At 37.8% G+C, this 19,467-nt stretch overlaps 1 protein-coding gene and 1 long non-coding RNA gene across 5 annotated transcripts; one reads left to right on the forward strand and one right to left on the reverse strand.

Annotated features, from left to right (window-relative positions):
* Positions 1 to 9,788: 9,788 nt before the first annotated feature.
* LOC116266152 (uncharacterized) lies at positions 9,789 to 18,552 on the reverse strand. The gene is made up of 3 exons (XR_004175276.2): positions 18,155 to 18,552; positions 15,965 to 16,130; positions 9,789 to 10,616 (listed from the first exon to the last, which is right to left on the reverse strand). It is a non-coding gene; the product is annotated as an uncharacterized LOC116266152 (long non-coding RNA).
* LOC116266151 (glucomannan 4-beta-mannosyltransferase 1-like) lies at positions 10,664 to 15,955 on the forward strand. Of its 4 annotated transcripts, XM_031647260.2 has the most exons (9): positions 10,664 to 11,636; positions 11,712 to 11,810; positions 12,155 to 12,407; positions 12,776 to 12,886; positions 12,970 to 13,106; positions 13,186 to 13,299; positions 14,208 to 14,407; positions 14,498 to 14,692; positions 15,357 to 15,955. In XM_031647260.2, the coding sequence occupies exons 1-9, from the start codon at positions 11,319 to 11,321 to the stop codon at positions 15,514 to 15,516; spliced, it is 1,587 nt and encodes a 528-aa protein (XP_031503120.1). In that variant the 5' UTR covers positions 10,664 to 11,318; the 3' UTR covers positions 15,517 to 15,955. The 4 variants fall into 4 exon arrangements, with proteins under 4 accessions (XP_031503120.1, XP_031503119.1, XP_031503118.1 ...); XM_031647259.2 differs by having other exon boundaries at positions 10,664 to 11,810; XM_031647258.2 differs by having other exon boundaries at positions 14,208 to 14,692.
* Positions 18,553 to 19,467: the final 915 nt, after the last annotated feature.

The raw sequence follows: 19,467 nt of genomic DNA on the forward strand, positions 1-19,467 counted from the left end.
GGTAGGGCTCAGGATATCTCCGGAAGAGATATAGTCTTTGGACCCTCCACAAACCATGGAAAGGCTTATGCTGGGATGGGAGATTTATTGAAGGAAGTCTTTCGTGATATTGGTAATGGTCTCGGGTGCAGGGTGTGGTGTGATAATTGGATGAGAATCCCCTTGATTGATGATTTTAGTAGTGAAGGGCATGCTTTCTCAAATTATAATCTTGTCCAAAAAATCACCGAGGACTGCTGATCAAGTCCAATAGCTAGAACAGAGACAAGCTTCTGACGTGCTTCAACGGAAAGATCAGCCAAGTGGTGGATCCAAATCTGGTGGACTTATGGGAACGCTTGAGGCAGAAAAACTTGGCGAATAAATGGAGGAAAGACATCTGGTCGAGCATGCCCCAAAAGAGCTTGCTGGTTTGCATTCATGGCGTGCGAAGTCAAATTTCATCTGCTGGCAGAGATGAAGGCTTTGAGTCAGGTGGAGGGTCTTCCAACGGGAATGTAAATCCATTCACCTAATAGAGGTTGGAAGAGGAGAATGTGAAGGATGTTAAAAGGCAGGAGAAAATGGCCGATCAGATGGGAAGCGATGAAGAACTGTCTAAGCTGCATATATACGTCACTGGTAAAATCCCAGCTACAAAGTTGGGAACGAGGCCCCTCTCTTGCAGAGAGATGGATCATACGTATGAAATAGGTTAGTTTCTGCAGTTCTGCAGTTTTTGTTCAGCTTCATGGCAGTATTTTGCTCTGTACACTTTTCAACTTAAGTCTGGTTGAACCCTGTTTCTGTACATCCCTATTGGCACTGTTTGCTAATAGATATGGATGCTAATGAATGACCAAGATACGGTACTGCCCATTATTATGAACACGCCCGATTAACTATTTCCCTAGACAGATCTCATCTTCCTCTCCATAATTCGAAGATCTTAGAGAAGAGGTCAATCTAAGCAAAAGGAAGTTGAATATAGGGAGATGAGGAATCCTCTGCTCTTTTGTATCTACAAAGATGCAGTGCTCCAGCCAAATTCTTGAACAACGTTTGGACGTTTGAAAATTTAAAGAGAGAAAACATGAAACTTAGAAATCCGTTGCTCTTCCACAGAAAACTACAGGTCCAGTCGTCCCTGCCAACATAGATTCATGAATTGTACGAAGTCACTGGAAGCAAAGCCTGAGCAAAGCTGGAGTGGCCAGTGCCTGGCCAAGTTTGAAACAGGCTCAACCTTTTTTCAGCATTATCAGGGCCTCGTTGGGTCCAAACTGAGGCTGTCTCGGTCCGTCCCGATGCCACCCTCTAGATTAGGATCACAACAGTTTGCTTTGGAAGGAGTGCCCATTAAGGACTAGGAAAAATAAAAGAAAAGTACACTGGATGGGGGAGTGAATCAATATTCTAAAGGCGCTTCTCAACATCCAAGGTGGATTGGAACCCACTTAGCTTGAGTTGTTGGGAATTAATGCACCATTAGTAGATGTCATTGTGGGGAATCATTTTAGAGGATTTTTATGCCGCTTATCATGATAATAAGAAAAGGCCTTCAAGGTTGGTAGCCTTGTGGTTGGTGTACATCTCATGGTAGAGGCTTTCTTTTTTAGGGGGAGAGAGAGAGAGAGAGAGAGCGCATTGAAAAGGTTGGCAGCACAGAGGAAATGAAGCATCAGAGTTTGAGTTGGTACAACGCACATGTTTGGTTTGGAGATAGCCGGTAGGAAGAGAATAACAATCGAAAATGAGAGGGATAGAGAGAGAGAGAGGTAGAATCCGATGCATGTTATGCAGTTTCAGTAGTATTGCTGAAATGCTGCATTAATGCACTCCCAACCTCATCACACTCTCACTCCCTTTCTCTCCATCTTTTGCAAAGGGGCTGTAGAAGGTTCTTATTTTGGAATTGTGAAGAGGTCCAACGACTTTTTCTTGCTTCTTGGCACCATCCTACTTCAGTGGTCTCTCGATCTTCCTTTGCGCAAGATCTTCTCTTCTAACCGTTGGCCTTATGGAAGTCTAAGAAATGGCATTTCTTTGGCTTAAATGGTTATGTATCATTTGGTGGCAGATTTGCATCACTTGCAATGATGTTTTCTTTCATAGCAAGTGTTTTGAATTTCACCCTATATTGCAAACTCTCCGGGCAGAAATTCTGGGTATTCTGAAGGCTTTCTGACTGCCGGACGGAGGCTCGTTTCTGTTTTCTACTGTGTTTTTTTACTTTCTTTTATTTTGTCTTATTCAGGTTGTACCCCTGCATCCATTACTTTTTGGACCCTTGCAGTTTCGTTTAATGAAAGTTTCTCTTCCCCCCACCTATCTCTTTCTCTCTCTCTCTCTCCCTCTCCCCCCTTAGAGAGCAAAAAGTGCAAAATGAATGAAAATAAGTAAAAAAAAAAAAAAGAGGATGAGACTTTCTCTACACGAGATGTCCTATTTATTATGAATGCTCGAATTCATATTTCCGTGAGGAACTTCAGTTCTTGTCAATCGTAACCAACACACTTTCTTGGATGCTCTCTTGTAACGTTCTAAGAACTTCTACACACAGATTGCATTTATTCGTCTTAATTTCTGCTGCTTAAGTACTCAAATTTTCAGGTTTGCTAAACCTTTAAAAAGAAGATCATGTTGAACTAAACCACTGAGTACTTCTATAAAAGCGCCAGATAAGCCAATTATACGATGCCTGCATGCTTACCATGTCCCATCCTTGTATAATGTTCTTAGAACCATACATTGCAATATACTTCCGCTAATATGATCTAATCTTCAGGCAACTAATTGCAGAAATTATACATCTCAAACACCACTATTAAACTCGTGAAGGCAGTACCTTTGCATACAGATCATCAAGCGTGAAGCGGGAAGAAGATTAACAAAAGCAGATGTTTTTAAAAATATTTGTCCTTTATTTTATTTATTTATTTTTTTTAAATCAATTTCAAAAACTGGATTGTGTGTGTGCGTGTCTATAGTTATGTACCATTATTACTGGTTTTGGGATGCCTTTCGTTTACGACATTTTTACCCATGTTTTTGATAATCTACTTTATGAATGTTATTTTTGTATTCAAAACGCATTATGAACCTTGAAAAATGATATTTCTTTCATGTTCAGGGAGGATAGAGTGTAAATGCGTATATTTGCTTCTGAAGCTCATCTTACATTACAGAAAATGTAACTTTTTTTGTTTGTATCTGTAAACACGCCAAATAGCACGTGTAAAACCCAGTCTATATATATATATATATAAGAGAGAGAGAGAGAGAGAGAGAGAGAGAGAGAGTTTTTCAACTAATCATTCTTGTTTAACTTTCACTTTTTTTTCCCACATTTCTTAGAATGAGGACTTCAAAATTCTAAATGTGTGTGAAAAACGAAACATCTCTGTACGTTTTGACCTTTTATGGATGACTGTCATGGCTACTATAACTCCACCTAGTGACTAGGGAGATGCCATGGGCCAAATTCTGACAAAGAAGCACTTTGGTGGGTAATGGGGGAACCCTATGCCCTCAGTATATGCTGTAAAACTTGAGGGGTGGGCGTTGCTTTCTCTGTCGTGAGCCGACGACCCCCTGATCCCGATGCAACTGCTGTTACTACAGATGTGCAGTCACTTCCAGCCTTACTGGAATCTATTGGTAAGCTGATCGATTCTTTTATTGATTGCTGGTATTTGTGAGGATTATTTTTGGCTCTAATTTACTTTAATTGCATGTAAGATGAGTAGCAATCTGAGTTCCAAATCGACATAAAATTATGACCATTAAGTGGAAGGAACTTGAAGGAGCATTTGAAAACAGTAACCAACTGTTACTGTCTTGTGAATCTACCCTACAATTGAGGCAGATTCATAAAACACTCTTACTTAGTGTCTAATGAATCTGCCTCAACTTTTAGAGTAGGTTCATGGGACAGTAATAATTGGTTATTATTGTCAAAATGGCGTTTGGCAACAATACTAATAGCACATTTCTATCTCATGTATCTGTACCAATTTTTATGGAACATTTGTTCTTTGTGCTGACTAAACCCATCTCACTGATTTTCAGGAAAAGAAAAAGGAAACTTGTACGAATAAAAAAAGCTGAGTACTATCAAGATTCTGAGTACTCAGCACTACGGCACCGAGTAAATCAACATCATTATGGATCTTTACCAGAGTGATCTCCTTGCAAATACACGGCATTCATAAAACCCATTTTAGGATCTCCAAAGTATCCCACAGACTAAGATCTTAATTTTTTGGTGGTGATAATGGAGAACAAGCAGGATGTACACTCATCTTCACCCTTCCATTTAAAGCAAACTTTCACCTTATTAAGGCTGAGTAGCCAGTGCTTCCTACCAAACCATGAATGCGCACTGTGTGTATTCAATGTAACATTGGATACTGAGAGCACCAAAAATTCATAAAACTAATCAAATTTTGTCTGTGATCATGATTAAAAGAGCATAAAATGTTAATGGATCTCATTAAGGCAGTCCCATTTACATGTTAAGATGGAAGCCCACAAGAAAAGGCTTCTAAAACCAAATTTCTTACTAAACCATTATTAGATCCTTAAAAAAGGAAAGACTTCTTACTAACAATACACATGAACAGTTCACCAGAAGAAAGGACTACTGCACAAAACCGCCAGCTTTCAAAGCAATAGCAAATGCTTGAATACACCAATTAGCGTGTAAAAATCTTACATAGGTAGTTAAACCAAAAAGGAAAAAGAAGAAAAAAAAACAAAGAAATCTGAGCATGTCTTTGCTATTTAATTGAAGCTTAGGCACCTTTTCCTAGAATACTTGCAAAGAAAGGCATCTTACTGTTTGCATCTTTTCTGGTGCATCACCTCTCTGAGAAAGGGACGTGTTACTGACCCCACATTGTACCAAACCACCCACCTAAATGTCAAGTCACTATGTTCCTCCTAATATGTGAAATATATATATATATATCATCTTGTATTCCTTTCTACTTAATTACTCTCTGCCTCCTGGCTGCCACCATTGCCAACATTCTCCTGCTTCTTGGTGTCAAGCAAGAAGAAGAAGAAGAAAAAGAAGAAGCAGCAGCAGCGGCTAGATTGAGCTCCTCATATTAGTTCCAGACAAGGTGACAATGGTCATAGTTGGTGATGATGGTCGAGACCGCTATGACTCGGACACATGTCAGACTCCTACTTCAGCGAAACCGATGATGACCATCTTCCGGTGCCCGTCGGCTCCTCGGAAACCGAAGCCTAAGGCTTTGAGAAAAAGAAAAGACTTGCAGGAGCTCCGACTGATTGACATCAGCTACGAAGAGATCCTGAGTTTGCTCCGGCCGGTGCAGCCGAATCATCAGCCAGGTGAATGCCCGAAGTGGAACATCATGAGAAGTTCTGCAGATCAATAGGCCACTCATGTATCTTTGGCGCATGGCCAGAGGTGCACTGTGAAATAAATGTGCCATTAGTGTCATTTCCATATGTACTTATTTGCTGGGGTTGTTTGAAGGGATTGCAACTTACTAAATGTATGTATCCACTTGAATGCAAACTAAAGTTGTGCTCAAGGGATGACTATGATATGTCACTACCAACCAAGCCATGACAGCAGCTTATGAGCATTTATATTTTTTCTTTACCTATAACTTAGAAAGTGCAAATGGGATTTTATTGCCAATAAGATCGCCTAGGTTGCGATCAAAATATTTCAAATATATCAATTGGACATAGTTTGTGGCTTTGTGCAAATGGATTGAGCCATGGATCTGGTCTCTGTTTAGCATGATTGAATTGTAGTGCACCTTTGAGATAAATTTGGAGCAGGTTCGAGTGCGGCTCGGATTAATTTATCCAAACTCATCCTCTCTGAAGGATCAAGATATTGATACATTTCATTGGATCAAGATCAGACAAGTAAACCCATGTGCAAAGTTCCATGCTGGTGGCACACAGATAAACCATTTGAGTACTGCCCTTCTGTATTGCTATCTTCTAAAAATGGCAATATCTCTGTCATATCCAAGTGATATAAGCATATCTCTAATGCATTAAACCTTACCTAATTTGCTTATTCTTAGTTTTGTTGTTTGTTCAGGATCATACAGACATGAAAAACCTCCGCGTATAAGGAACCAGCCCATGAAACATGTACTAAGGCTGGGCTTCGGGCTGGGCCAAGAAGTCAAACTCAGGCCATGTCGCAGCCCCTGCCCAAAACCCTGGCCTGATACCCGACCTGATTAGAATAAAAATTACATTTTTATATAATTTAATATATAAATATAATTAATTATAACAAAATATGTATCTAATTATATATATATATATATATAATGATATTAAAAATGGCTCAAAGCCCAATTTTAGGGTTGGACCCAAGGCTGGCTGGGTACCCCATCTGATGCCCACCCCAATGTACACCACCATAAGCCTCCCAAGGATCATCCTCATTTTAATATAAATTTGGCATAAAATGCAGACTAATTTGACAAATAATCTTCGCGATACTTCAAAAAAAAATCCTACAAATGCAGTGATATATAACTTGGCTGTGTTTTAAATGGAAAAATATTACATTGTTTTGCCAAAATTCAAATGAGAATTGACTCCATTAAAAAGCATAGCAGCTGGTCGTGCTGGGATGTATTAAGTCGTCAGTCCCCAGTTTGATTCTTGTGGGTGCTATGTCTTTGTATCAGTAGTGATATAAGTGTAGCTAATGCACATTGAACCCATACTAGGTAACAAAGCAAACCAAGACCCTCGGGTCAAGAAGGATTTATTATTATTATTTTTTTTAGTTGGAGGTGAGAAGGGAGAAGGGCATTGGAGCTCTTTTCCTAAGGTGGATTGTTAACCTCACCTGTACTAAAAAATACTAGAGTTGACGATGTTATTAATTTGTGCCTTGTTACCTTACAAACTTCAACCGGATTCCTATCTCGATCATAGGTTAGTAGGGACATATTAATCTTTGAAGTTCCTCCTCAAGATCACATTGTAAGCAGATAAAATCAAGGACATTTTTAATAAAGAAATGGCTTGGAGATTGCATAGGTAGTTTAATTCCACCAAAAAATTGTCAAAGAATAAGGAATCTGGAAGAGAAAAATGGTTCATATAACCTCCCAATCATTAGGATGAATTACTATTAACCAACAAATAATCAAGTGATGAAATCTAAAAGATTTTCAGTAATGAAGCGACTTAGATTGCATCCATCACTAAATTCACTCTCACTTATATTTTTCACGGGCTGTCAGTTGGTCCGGTTTAGGTTTCAATATTTCCTTCAAAAGAAAAAGTGAATTGGTTGGCTTGATCCTTGTGGCTTGTGAGGCAATGTTTTTTCATGGTGACCTTTATTTGTCCTGTGAACTATTATTCCCGTTTAGAGATGTCAATGGATCATATTCAGATCAGATATACCCTAAATCATATCCGTTTTTTTGGATATTTACATATTCGGATTCAAATATGAATAAAAAAATCATATCCAAGTTCAAATCCGAATCTAAAATCTGATTTTACAATCCGAATCTGTTTTTATATTTATATCCAAAGAATCTGAATTTTGAACAAAAATTTGCCAATTTTCAGCATTAGATCCAGTCTGAAACTAAATCTAATGAGATATTTATGAATATCTAAATCTGAATCTAAATCTAAATCTGTATCCAAATCTTATTTGATATTTATGTATATTCGAATTCAATTGGATGTTATTTCTTAAATCTGAATCCGATATCCGAGTTCTTAATTGGATATTAATTTTTTTTTCATATCCGATTTTTTCAGATTGGTTCTGTCTGATATCCGATTCAAACTGGATATATTGACATCTCTTATTCCCTTGAGTAAGTCAGATAGAAAATTCATGGGAAATAGGACTACCTTCTCCATCTCCCCCTGAATGGTTTGTCCTATTAAGTATAATTGGAGGGGTTCACTTTGTCCTGTACTAAAACCAAACAGGTACCAATCATTCCATTTGATTTAAGGGGCATTTAATTCACTTGGAATCCATGAAAGTTTAGAATCATTATTCTTGTTTTTTAAGAATGAGAATTGCGTTATCAAACAAAAAATTTTGATTCTGGAATTATAGGCTTATTCCAGAATCAAAATCCCAGAATTATATTTTCACCCTATAGGGTGAAATTAAGAATTCTGAAAATTTTTCATCTCTCTTTGGGGCACAAGACGTTAAGGGCTTTAATTTATGAATTCTAGTGTTTTAATTATTTTGTCATCAAACAAGTCACTTTTAATTCTAAAATCAATTTTTTTTATTATCAAACTCAAAAGAAAATTGGAACTGAAATGTTCATTCCAATTCCAAGTTGCCGTGGCTATTTGATTATGGAATCTTGGTTCCAGAATCAAAATCCTATGACATCAAACACCCCCTTACAGAACGAATAGTACCCAATATGGTACCCTTCGAAGCTTATTTTGGCGAATAAAAATGAATCAAAATTTAATTCAGGTACGAATATATGAACTTCAAAAAAAAAAAAAAAAATCAAGAAGCTGGTTTGAATCCGTTAAGGTTTGAGAACAAGCAGATGTAGACACAGTTTCAACGTACATCTAACACAAACATACGGATTATGAACATTGCATTTGGTTAAATCATTATACATAGTGCCTAACCATTAAACTTTTCCATTTCAATGATTAGGTATGTATTTGACATGTGTCGTGTCCTGTCGCGGTGAGGAATTTTCCATTACAGGGGCTAAACTATAGTTTCAAAATTTTTATATAAGTTAAGTGAAAATTTTTAGAGATCACATGTAATTTTTTTTCTTTTTGAAATTTTGAGGGAGGGCAAAGACCCCTGTCGCCCCCTTCTCTTAGGGATGTTAACCGATCAGATTCAGATCAGACACAACATATATCACATACTATTTAACAGATATTCACAAATGCAAATTTAAATATGAATGAAGAAAACATATATCATATCCAAATCTGATTTTTAAAATTCACAATCTAAATCCAATCCGAATCTGAATTTTTATTTCCTCTTTTATATCTGAACCTAACTTTTAAATGTACAATATGACATGTTAAGTACCCACTTCCAAAATGAATAGATATTGAACACAGAATATTTATTTGAAGCAAAATGCGAGTCCAAATCATGTCGGATACTGAGAACATGGTGTTTTCGAAACACGTTCTTAAGAACACATTGCTTAGAATATTATACTGTTCTTTCAGGAAAAATAATGGTGTGATATGAATGGTGTTTTTATATTTAACAATGAAAAGTTGGGTACAATCATATACCATATTTCTTCGAGTTCTTGCAACATATATTATAAGAAAATAATGTTCTTATCAGCACTTAGAATTTACAACTATTGTTCTGTTCGTCAAGCCTGTTATGTCTACCGAGATGCCAAATTTTATCACCTAGTAAAGTTTTTTGGAGGTAATGTGGATAAAAAAGTTTGATCTGCTTTGTAAAAATTTTGAAAGCATATATGTGACTTTCCACCAACCTTTTTTTTTCTTTTTAATACTACCACGCATTTGGATGTGTATAGGAGGCAGTTTTAGTTCTAAAGTTAGCATAGTGGGGTCCGTCGTCTAACCGTTACAGCTCAATCCTCAATAAGTGTCACTCTCTGTAAACGCCACAGCTGCGGACATGGAAAGTTTTACCACTGCTGTCATGAGAGCTGCGAACCAAGTTTTCCTCCGACTTTCTGAAGAGAATTTTTTATTTATTTATTTAAATATGTTATAGAGTTAATATAACATCTCATTCATCACTGTTAAAAAAGTACTTTACAACAGATTTTAACAACTTTGGCACACGTTTATTGATTTGGAAATGCTCACTTCGTAAGAGTGAAACTGAGACCTCTAGTTAACGTGGCATGAATGTCATACAAGAGACCAAGAATTCTACAGAAACTCAGGACATGACGTTTGTTCATAACTCATATTTCACACTTTTCACGTTGATAGGGTCTGATTTTAAGATCGGATTTTTTAGAGCAGTCAGGAAGTGGTCTGTGGACTTGAGTTCCTTCAAACTTGTCAGATGTGGTGACGAACGAATACAATGCTTCTAAGATCAGATTTTTTGAGAAAGAGAGGCATGGCTGGGATGTCCGACTTCAAATCAAGGATTTCAGATCACAAGGATCTCAAACACGATCAGATCGGGGGTTATTAAGCGCCCACTAAAGAGTTCCCTTCCTCTGCTCTTGTTGTTAGTTCTAATCGCCCACTTCAGAAATGCACCTTTGCCAATTTGTCAAGTTTCAAGCTTCTTTCCACGTGTTTCACCCATCCATTCATCTTTCTTTGTTTCTTGAGCTGTTGGTACAAGTTCACTTGCTCACAAACGCTCAGAAGGAAGGCTTTCAATGCACGCCCTATTTCTGGAAATGAAATCTACCAGCTTCTGAGAATTTATGATCCATTACAGCGTGAAATGGCTTGCAACACCTACACCTACCAGCCATTAATCAGCAGAGGGTAGCAGCAACACCACTGCTCTCTTTGTTTCTTAACTGGCATCCATGTCCTCGATTTTCTATCTTCTCCCTTGTACAGATGCACTTGCTTGAACGGATAGGAGAAGGAATATCCTCAGAGTCACGCTTCTAGCACTAGAATACAAAATAGGTGTTACTGAATACCAGCTTAGATGGAGGAAGCCAGTGAATCAAAGCAATTCAACTAAGGACAGAAGAGAATACATCCAGATGCCAATTTGACAAAACTAGCAGAAACTTCTCCATTTTTGACACCTATGACTCAGATGACATCAGTTCAGTTCAAATTGTAACGGTTGACTTCAGGTTCATCTTTATCCTTAAGGCGGAGGGTGGGGGGAAGGGAGGATTTCTACCCACCATCATCAATAGCAATGTCCAAGAGATAAAATTAAAAACACAGGTACCATCTATATTTGCACATTAAAGTCAAAACTTATTAAGAACCATGAAGACAGTGAATGCCTCTGAAATTTGGAAGCAAATTCAGCATCTGATGTATGGGACAAGATGGCCATTTGTTCATCACTAAGACTCACCCTTTGCATGTCAAACGCGTGCCTCCTTAAATTCACAAACTTTACCTTCAGATGATACGTCAACTAAGCACATAGATCGCGTGTATTCATCATGCCAGCTCAGCAACATTCAAGCCATTTGTCTATTTAAATAGATCCTATTCCTCCTTCAGATCTTTCAAGGCTGGTGGGTGAAGCACTTTACTCAGAAGGAAGGTGGAAGACTAGATGCATTTCTATAAGCTTTAATTTGCAAACAGCAAATTACTTCCTCCTGTTAAGCATTGTAAGGATAACGATGGGTAGACTATTTCCTGCCACTAACTTGCTGCCACATGGACAAGGTGATGCTGTGGAGAATTTTCGTTTTGTATGGAGAGAAATTCGAGCACCATTGATCATTCCAATGGTAAGGATGGCAGTATGGATCTGTGGAGTGATGTCTGTAATGCTGTTTGTTGAGAGGGTCTACATGGCTGTAGTGATTGTCTGTGTGAAATTATTGGGCAAACAAAGGTATACAAAGTATAAATTGGACGCTGTAAGAGAGGATCTGGAGATGAAAGGTTCCTACCCAGTGGTTCTAGTTCAGATACCTATGTTTAATGAGAAGGAGGTAGGAACTATTCACCTTTTTGTCTGTCATTTGTTAACATCAGTTTATTATCTATTTCCATGTCAACACTTTCAGGTCTACCGGCTATCAATTGGAGCTGCCTGTGGGCTCTCATGGCCATCTGACAAAATCATAATTCAAGTTTTAGATGATTCAACTGACAGAATAACAAGGGTATGTTTCCAATCTTGATTCAATCTGCACATAGGCACAAGATACTAGACACCCACTTTGAGGCAGTTGGCAATGTTCAGTATCGGCATGAAATGAACAACTCCCTATAAGGTAGAGAGAGAGAGAGAAGCAGTCAAATCCATAAAATATTATGGTGAATCGACTAAACAACAGAATCCTGGATCAACTTCAGTATTTTAGTTGCTTTCTCTTAAGACACTGCATTTTGCTACGCAACTTGTATATATTTTCAGCAACATGATGGCTTCCAAAATTCTGTTTGACCTGTAACTGAATTTTCTTTGGCTTCAAACAAGTTAACTTGGTGATTTTCTTTATAACAGGCTTTGGTAGAGATGGAATGCTTAAAATGGATGAGCAAGGGAGTGAACATCAAGTATGAGACAAGGAATAACAGGAATGGCTACAAGGCAGGAGCAATGCGAGATGGACTAAAGAAAATTTATGTTAAAGATTGTGAGTTTGTAGCTATATTTGATGCAGATTTCCAGCCAGAGCCTGACTTCCTTTCTAGGACAGTTCCCTTTCTTCTTGGCAACCCTGAACTAGGCTTGGTTCAGGCTCGATGGAGATTTGGTAAGTTTACAAAATCAAGGTAATGATGATATCCAAGAATTCCAACCTATACATGTTTGTCAATTCAGATAAGGTGTTTCGTAAAGCTAAACTGTAAGTCTAGCCAATAGTGATCAACTTTGTGAAGATAGTCAGATGAACTTTGCATAACCAGCTTCAAACTGGTAAGTGGCACAGAGACCAATCTGAAGCCCATGGGCAACACCAAGCTTGTAAATAACCAAATGACATTAGTCATGTATGTTCAGGAGAAAAGAACTTGTTCAGTATTTTGCTTTTGTTGTATGCCCTATAATATATAGAGCTTAACTCCTTTTCACTACCATTCATCAGCACCACTGATGCCATTAATGTTCCTTTGAACGCAGTGAACTCAGATGAGTGCCTAATGACACGTCTCCAGGAGATGTCTCTAGACTACCATTTCAGTGTAGAGCAAGAAGTAGGGTCATCAATGTATTCCTTCTTTGGCTTCAATGGTAAAGAGACCAACAAACATATTGCACAAATCCTCATCATTGTCATGTCAAATGCCATAACTGCAGAAAATGAGTATTTGCAGGCACGGCTGGAGTCTGGAGAATACAAGCCCTTATGGATGCAGGTGGATGGAAAGAAAGAACAACTGTCGAAGATATGGACTTAGCAGTTAGAGCTAGCCTCAAGGGTTGGAAGTTTGTCTTTGTTGGTGATCTCTCTGTGAGTCTTCAAATTCTTATTTTACTTTATTTCTGTTCAGTTCCTTTGCTTTTCTATTAATATAACGAATGATTGGCAGGTTAAGAACGAACTGCCCAGTACATTTAAAGCGTATAGATATCAACAACATCGATGGTCATGTGGACCTGCCAATCTCTTCAGGAAAATGATCAAGGAGATCATCTTGTGTGATGTATGTGCATAAGCATCTTTCATATGCTGTTTATTTAACAGTATAACCTTTGGGTAGACTTGTGAAATATACTATTCATCAAAAAGACTAAATGTCACAAACATACACTAATCATAAGTAATAAAATGGGGACAGTGTACAGTTGATTTATTTGTCAGATGTTCAACCAGTTTGTGGAGTAAGCTGCTTCCTGCAGTATCCACCTAAAAAACCATATCAAAGACGCCTAGATTTATAGAGCTATACATCAATTCTTAGCCTTATAAGCCTGCCTAAAGACATCTACATCTGTTTTAACACACATGACACAAACGTAGTCACAGGCCCCAGCTAAAGGGCCAAAGCCGACAAGGATGTACCTAACATATTATGCGCCTAACTTCATCCAATTTTGCAACTAGTCAACTTTGACTGAGTCCAATTTTTTGTCCTCCTACCAATCTTTGGAAACTTATTAGTGTTTCCTAATTTGGTCGAATGTATTCATTTTATGTATACATATATTATACATATGTTCCCAGTTCTTGGAAAGTGCTTTGTCCACACCTATGTGACATGCTCCAATTTTACCTTTCTAGAAGTCTTCCCTGAATAATGTGTTTTAATACCCTGTGTAAGCCAAGATACTTGGTCCAGACCAACTAGTCATGTACAAGCCTAAAGACCTTCAAGCTGTTGGGTCCAAAATGTGGAACTTTCAAGTAACAAAATTGTAAAGGTAAAAATTTTTTGGTGATTAGTGATACAATAACCCACAGAAAGGCATAGAAATGTTTTACTAGATAGGAAACTGTGCACATGCTTGTTCTACTAATCAATAATAGCCAAAATATATAATAGGAATAAAGTAGTGAAATTTAGGCTCCTAGTTTGGAATGATATTAATTTTTGTTATTTGGAAAATGCAGAAGGTATCCATGTGGAAGAAGTTTCATGTCATATATGCGTTCTTCTTTGTACGGAAGATTGTGGCACATCTAGTGACTTTCTTTTTCTACTGCATGGTTATCCCATTAAGTGTGCTAGTTCCTCAAATACACCTTCCCAAATTTGTGGCAATCTACATCCCTTCGACAATCACTATTCTAAATGCAATATGCACCCCAAGGTATGGACTTGACCTCTTTGTGACTGTGTTTAAGTTGCTTCTCAAGAAAGATAACATGACCCTTACTGTTCTTATGGTTCATATGAATAGGTCCCTTCATTTGGTCGTGTTCTGGATACTCTTTGAAAATGTAATGTCACTGCATCGAACAAAGGCAGCCATCATTGGACTCATAGAGGCCAACAGAGTGAATGAGTGGGTGGTGACAGAGAAGCTTGGGAACACAATCAAACAGAAGGCTAGCATCAAGTTAAGCAAGAAGCCACGATCACTAGCTGGAGAGAGGTATGATTAACTTTCAAATGGATCCTCTATGATCTGACTAGATCATAGATGGTCAAGTCGTGCTCAGAATGTTTTTGTTTCATTTTATCTGATAAATATTACCGAGTATGATTAATCATATAACTATACAACACTTTCACAAGCATACCTAGCAAAGTCAACAGAAACTGCTCACTAGATCTACCAAGAAGACCCAACTAGATTAAGAGGTCAGCTGCTGTACAACTACAATCATGTTTACTGCAGTTCGAAAAACTTGAAGGTTCTGAAAACTTTCCAATGGCAAGTTTTATGGCATGTTAACAAGATGAACTCCACTAAAAAAGGTTGCAGGGTCCAGGCTTTCTTAACTAGATGCAACTGACACAAAGATAGTAATGATGATAGCAGGTTGAGCTACAATAGTTAAAGTTAAGCTGACTGAAAAGATAGCAAACTAATCTGGCATTCTGAAAACCTGGAAATCTCACAAGATTTTCTCAGGCTTTATAGGGTCAAGAAATATGGGTAATGACTTAAAGTAGAAACCAATTTATGCAATTTCAGTTGACATCTTTAGTAAAACCAGTCTCTAAGGACCCAGATACTCTGGTTTGCTTTCTTCATTCTGAAGATTGTGTTCCTTCAAAACAGTGTCTAACATTTTTTGGTGTTTAATTATCAGGATTCATACACTGGAGATCCTAATGGGAATATTCCTTTCCTACTGCGCAATCTATGATCTCTTGTTTGGTCATGATCACTTCTACATCTACCTATCCTTACAGGCTAGTGCATTCTTTATAATTGGTTTTGGATATGTTGGGACACTTGTATCTAACTAAGTACATTACTGTGCCTAACCAACATTTTGCCTCTCTGAAATAGACCTAAAGTCCATATTTCATGTATATGGCACATGTAAGTAAAGATCTGAGGATATATGAAAGTAGCAACAGTGATGCATGGAGTCTATTCATCATTCTTACAAAGTATGCTGATGCAAGCATGTATCACAATGAGGAAATGACTGCAAATCAAGTATGTGGATTCATACGACACTCAGAAAACAAATGCATAAGGGAAAGCATCCATTTCTCATAATCAACATATACATGTTTTATGATTGTATGATCCCAGGAAACAACCTCATGGATGTGTGTGTGATTTGTCTAATTCCTTCATCCTGAGAATCATGTACAAAAGCTAGTACAAGTGCATGAAAAGTGCATCCAGAAAACAAAAAGAATGACAATAGAACAGTCAAAATAATAGGAAAAGTACAAAACATACCCTTGTTGTCGTCACTGGTGAAATACTGGCTGCTTTAAGGACTAAGAAGGTATAGAGAATGTCTATAATAGATTCAGCAGGGCCAAGCACTTCTCAAGTGTCACGTATAGAGGGCAAAATAAGGTTCACATTACTAGACAAGGAGGCCCAAGAAGGTAATTATCATCTGCAAACATAGCAAGTAAAGAATCCAGGGAAAGTTAATTCAGGTCAACCCAACAGAATCTTTCCTTTTCTGCTAAGCAGGTATAGACCAATATCTATCATATCAGCAACTAAAACTGATGAGTTTAACACTAAAGCCAGAAACATTAAAGGATTTCCATACATGTGTGCCCTGTAGGCAATGCAGGCATCCATTACAGTAACTAGCAAATCCATCCCTGATATATGCACTTTTACGGCAGATTCATCCTTTTGAATCAACCATGATTGGCAACTTACCATGATCATGTACTTAATTAAATGGGTTTATGTCATTGAATGTACTTGTATGTCATTCCCTTGGCTCATTCTTTTCCTTTCTTTTTAAGGGTAAGCTTGCTATTTTATTGAAAGAAAGACAGGCTTATAAAGGATGTAAGCTCACAAACTTTGGATGCTTAAACAAGATAAAAGGAAGGATATAAGTAATAGGTCAGTTAGGGACTTTTCAATTGCTCATAGGACAGGATGAACTAAGAAGGAAGCCCAAAAAAATGTCATGCCAAATAAAGACATTAAACTAGTCTAAAAGCTCTGGCAACACCAACCAAGAGAACAAAAGGGAAAGAATATTGCTGAAAGTAACTCATGCAATACGATATAATTGAGTGTACTCTCATGCACAGTTTTTTAATATGTGATAATATACTAAAAGAAGGGGGACAACCTCCACATTTTTGTGAACAAGATGAAAATCTAGGACAAACATATTCAAAGAATTCCAAGAATCTTTGTCAGTGGAGCACTAGCAATAAATCATTGGAAAGCACCATAATACATTGGTGGACCGGCTAGATAGCACTGTTCGAACACAGGCTAATATAATCAATAAGAAAAACATGGTTAGTAGTACAGCAATGCTGGCTCGAATGCTGCTTACTCTATCGAAAGCTGGTTCATGCCCCCCTCTCAATTCCACATTGATCAGGCTCACCCCTCTCTTCGGTAGATAGTGAATATGTTACCGCCCATCCAGCAGTTGGGCACATAGGGATGTGGGTAGAGGGAGCCTCAAAAAGCAACACAATAACAAGAATATTCAAATCTCAAACAGAACAGAATCTGCCTGTATCCACCATATTTAAGCAAATTTGACAAAATCATGTTCAATCAGGCCAAGTCAAAGGCCACAGGCTTTAACAAGGTTTAGTAACACCAGCACATTATGCAGCTTCAAGTCATTTAACGTCACAGCTACAAGTGTGATGCTTTGACTACCAAGCCACCAGTAATCCACTCTCACAATCGCCTCCAGTTGCCATTTTTTTTTTTTTATCAATTTATTAGAATTTTAAGGTGCTTCTTCTCCACACTTAATTTGTTCTCCGTCTTGCTTAATGCCATATTTATTTGTAATGAAAGAATAGCGACGACATACAACTAGACACACCTCCACCACTAAAAGCAACTAACAAAGTACCTCCTAGTTCCTACCACCAACTTTTTATTGAGATCAAACATCTTTTCGAGAATCAACTTCACTGTATCAACCCGAATCAAGCACTGCCACCACAATGGCCTTATAGATTCAACACCCCATGCGAGCATCTATCATTAATTTTATCACCACCAGCACTACCAACGTAACAGCCCCGAAAGCCCATCAAATAAACTGGTCCCACAACCGCCATCAAAGTAGCTAGTTTTTCGGCCTCAATCATGAACTTTCCATGAATCCGTATGTTCATGCAAAAAGGTAGAAAGGAACACCATAAGAAATGCAAATGTTAACAGATAACTTAATGTTGACATATTCTACAGGAAGCAAGCCATTTGGTAGGCAAAAAATATTTTTGTTTGGCTACAAGCGCATCTCCACATGAAAGACACTAACGTGTTCAAAGAGACACAGCAAAAAGATGGAATATAAAACTCACAGAGAAATTCTAACAGGCAAAATACATCAAAACTAAGTCATTTGTCAAAGAAGTCCGCTCATCTGAAGTTGGGTTTCGCGCATGCGAGAGATTTGAACGGAGGTATTACCCATCAGCAAGAAAATCGCTGATGAAATTATTCATACTCCTGCAAAGCAGCTGCGCATAGTTGCAAGCCGATCAATGAAAACAAATGCTCAACAGCTCATAACTGAGCTCAACAGTACTTTCATTTCAAGGAGTAGTACGCAACCATAAATAAGACCGAAATCACCGCCTATGCCAAACCAGCCGCGAACCAATCTTCCGAATTGGCGAGAGAGAGAGATTTTGCTGCTCGTACTCCACCACGAGTGAGAAAAGGCCCGAAAGGCTACAACGAAATCTCCGTTCAAGAGAGGACCGAAATTTGTCTCGACCAAGTGGCTGCCCGCGAAGAGGCTTTGCCATTTGCCATGGAAGCAGGTCGGACTTGGGTACAGTAACTACAGTTCATGCCACATGGGATTCGACATAGCTGATCTGATTTCTTGAGATATTGAGCTTGGAGTTCAAACTCGTACAAAGTTTCTGAAATCAAATCAAATCAAATCAAATTTGATACTAACTAGCTTTAGGGTCTGGCTTTTGCACTTGAACTGACCCATTGGCATCAATCACTTGCTATAATATAAAATCTTTTACTTTAGGATAACATCTTAACCAGATTCCCTCAAAACTAATTACAGTGCATCCGAATGAATCCAAAATTTCTAAAATGATACGGAGAAGCTAAACATTTAAAAAGCGATTCAAATAGACCCAGCAGGTCAAAACATTTTGAGATGATTGTAAAGGATCCAAACATTTCAAAGTTATCCTAATGGATGCAAGCATGCCCAAGCATTTTTAAAGCGATCCAAATGAATCAAGCAGGTCCAAACCTTTCATTACCATCCATATAGAGGCTAACTCTTTCAAAACAACCTAAGGAAGTCCAAATCAAACCAACTTCTCCAAAATGATCCAAAAGGGTCCATCTTATGATAACGGCCCAAAGGGACAACAGTCAATCCAAATCTTCAGAAAATGTAACCAAAAGGTCTATAACACAGTTCGTTGCCTAAGTAATTGAGCCAATTTATTTCTCTGAATGCTATGGAGCAAAATAACCAAAGCTTAATTAATAGGTTTTGGAAGTAAATGTTTAAGTTCTTTATAGAATATCAAACTGCTAAAATGATCAATATATTCATGCATAGTTTATGGTCTTTTGATTACCTCAGAGCTAAAATTAGAAGCGATCTAAGATCTTAGAATCTTAAATTCTAAGCTTTCAGATCCTTGATTTCTAACAAATATCTGAAATCATCTCTCTAAGTTGTATGGATTGTATTGTGAAGTTGTGATACCGAATTTCAAGTCAGACCCCCTTCCCCTTTT

The sequence above is a fragment of the Nymphaea colorata genome, chromosome 12 (genome assembly GCF_008831285.2).
Source record: "Nymphaea colorata isolate Beijing-Zhang1983 chromosome 12, ASM883128v2, whole genome shotgun sequence".
In the NCBI taxonomy this organism is placed as follows: Eukaryota; Viridiplantae; Streptophyta; class Magnoliopsida; order Nymphaeales; family Nymphaeaceae; genus Nymphaea; species Nymphaea colorata.

Coding starts and splice junctions, on each gene's coding strand:
- LOC116266151 (XM_031647257.2), top strand. CDS start 11,319: ATGGGTAGACTATTTCCTGCCACTAACTTGCTGCCACATGGACAAGGT. Junction 12,887..12,969: donor TTCCTTCTTTGGCTTCAATG/GTAAAGAGACCA, acceptor GAGTATTTGCAG/GCACGGCTGGAGTCTGGAGA. Junction 13,300..14,207: donor AGGAGATCATCTTGTGTGAT/GTATGTGCATAA, acceptor TGGAAAATGCAG/AAGGTATCCATGTGGAAGAA.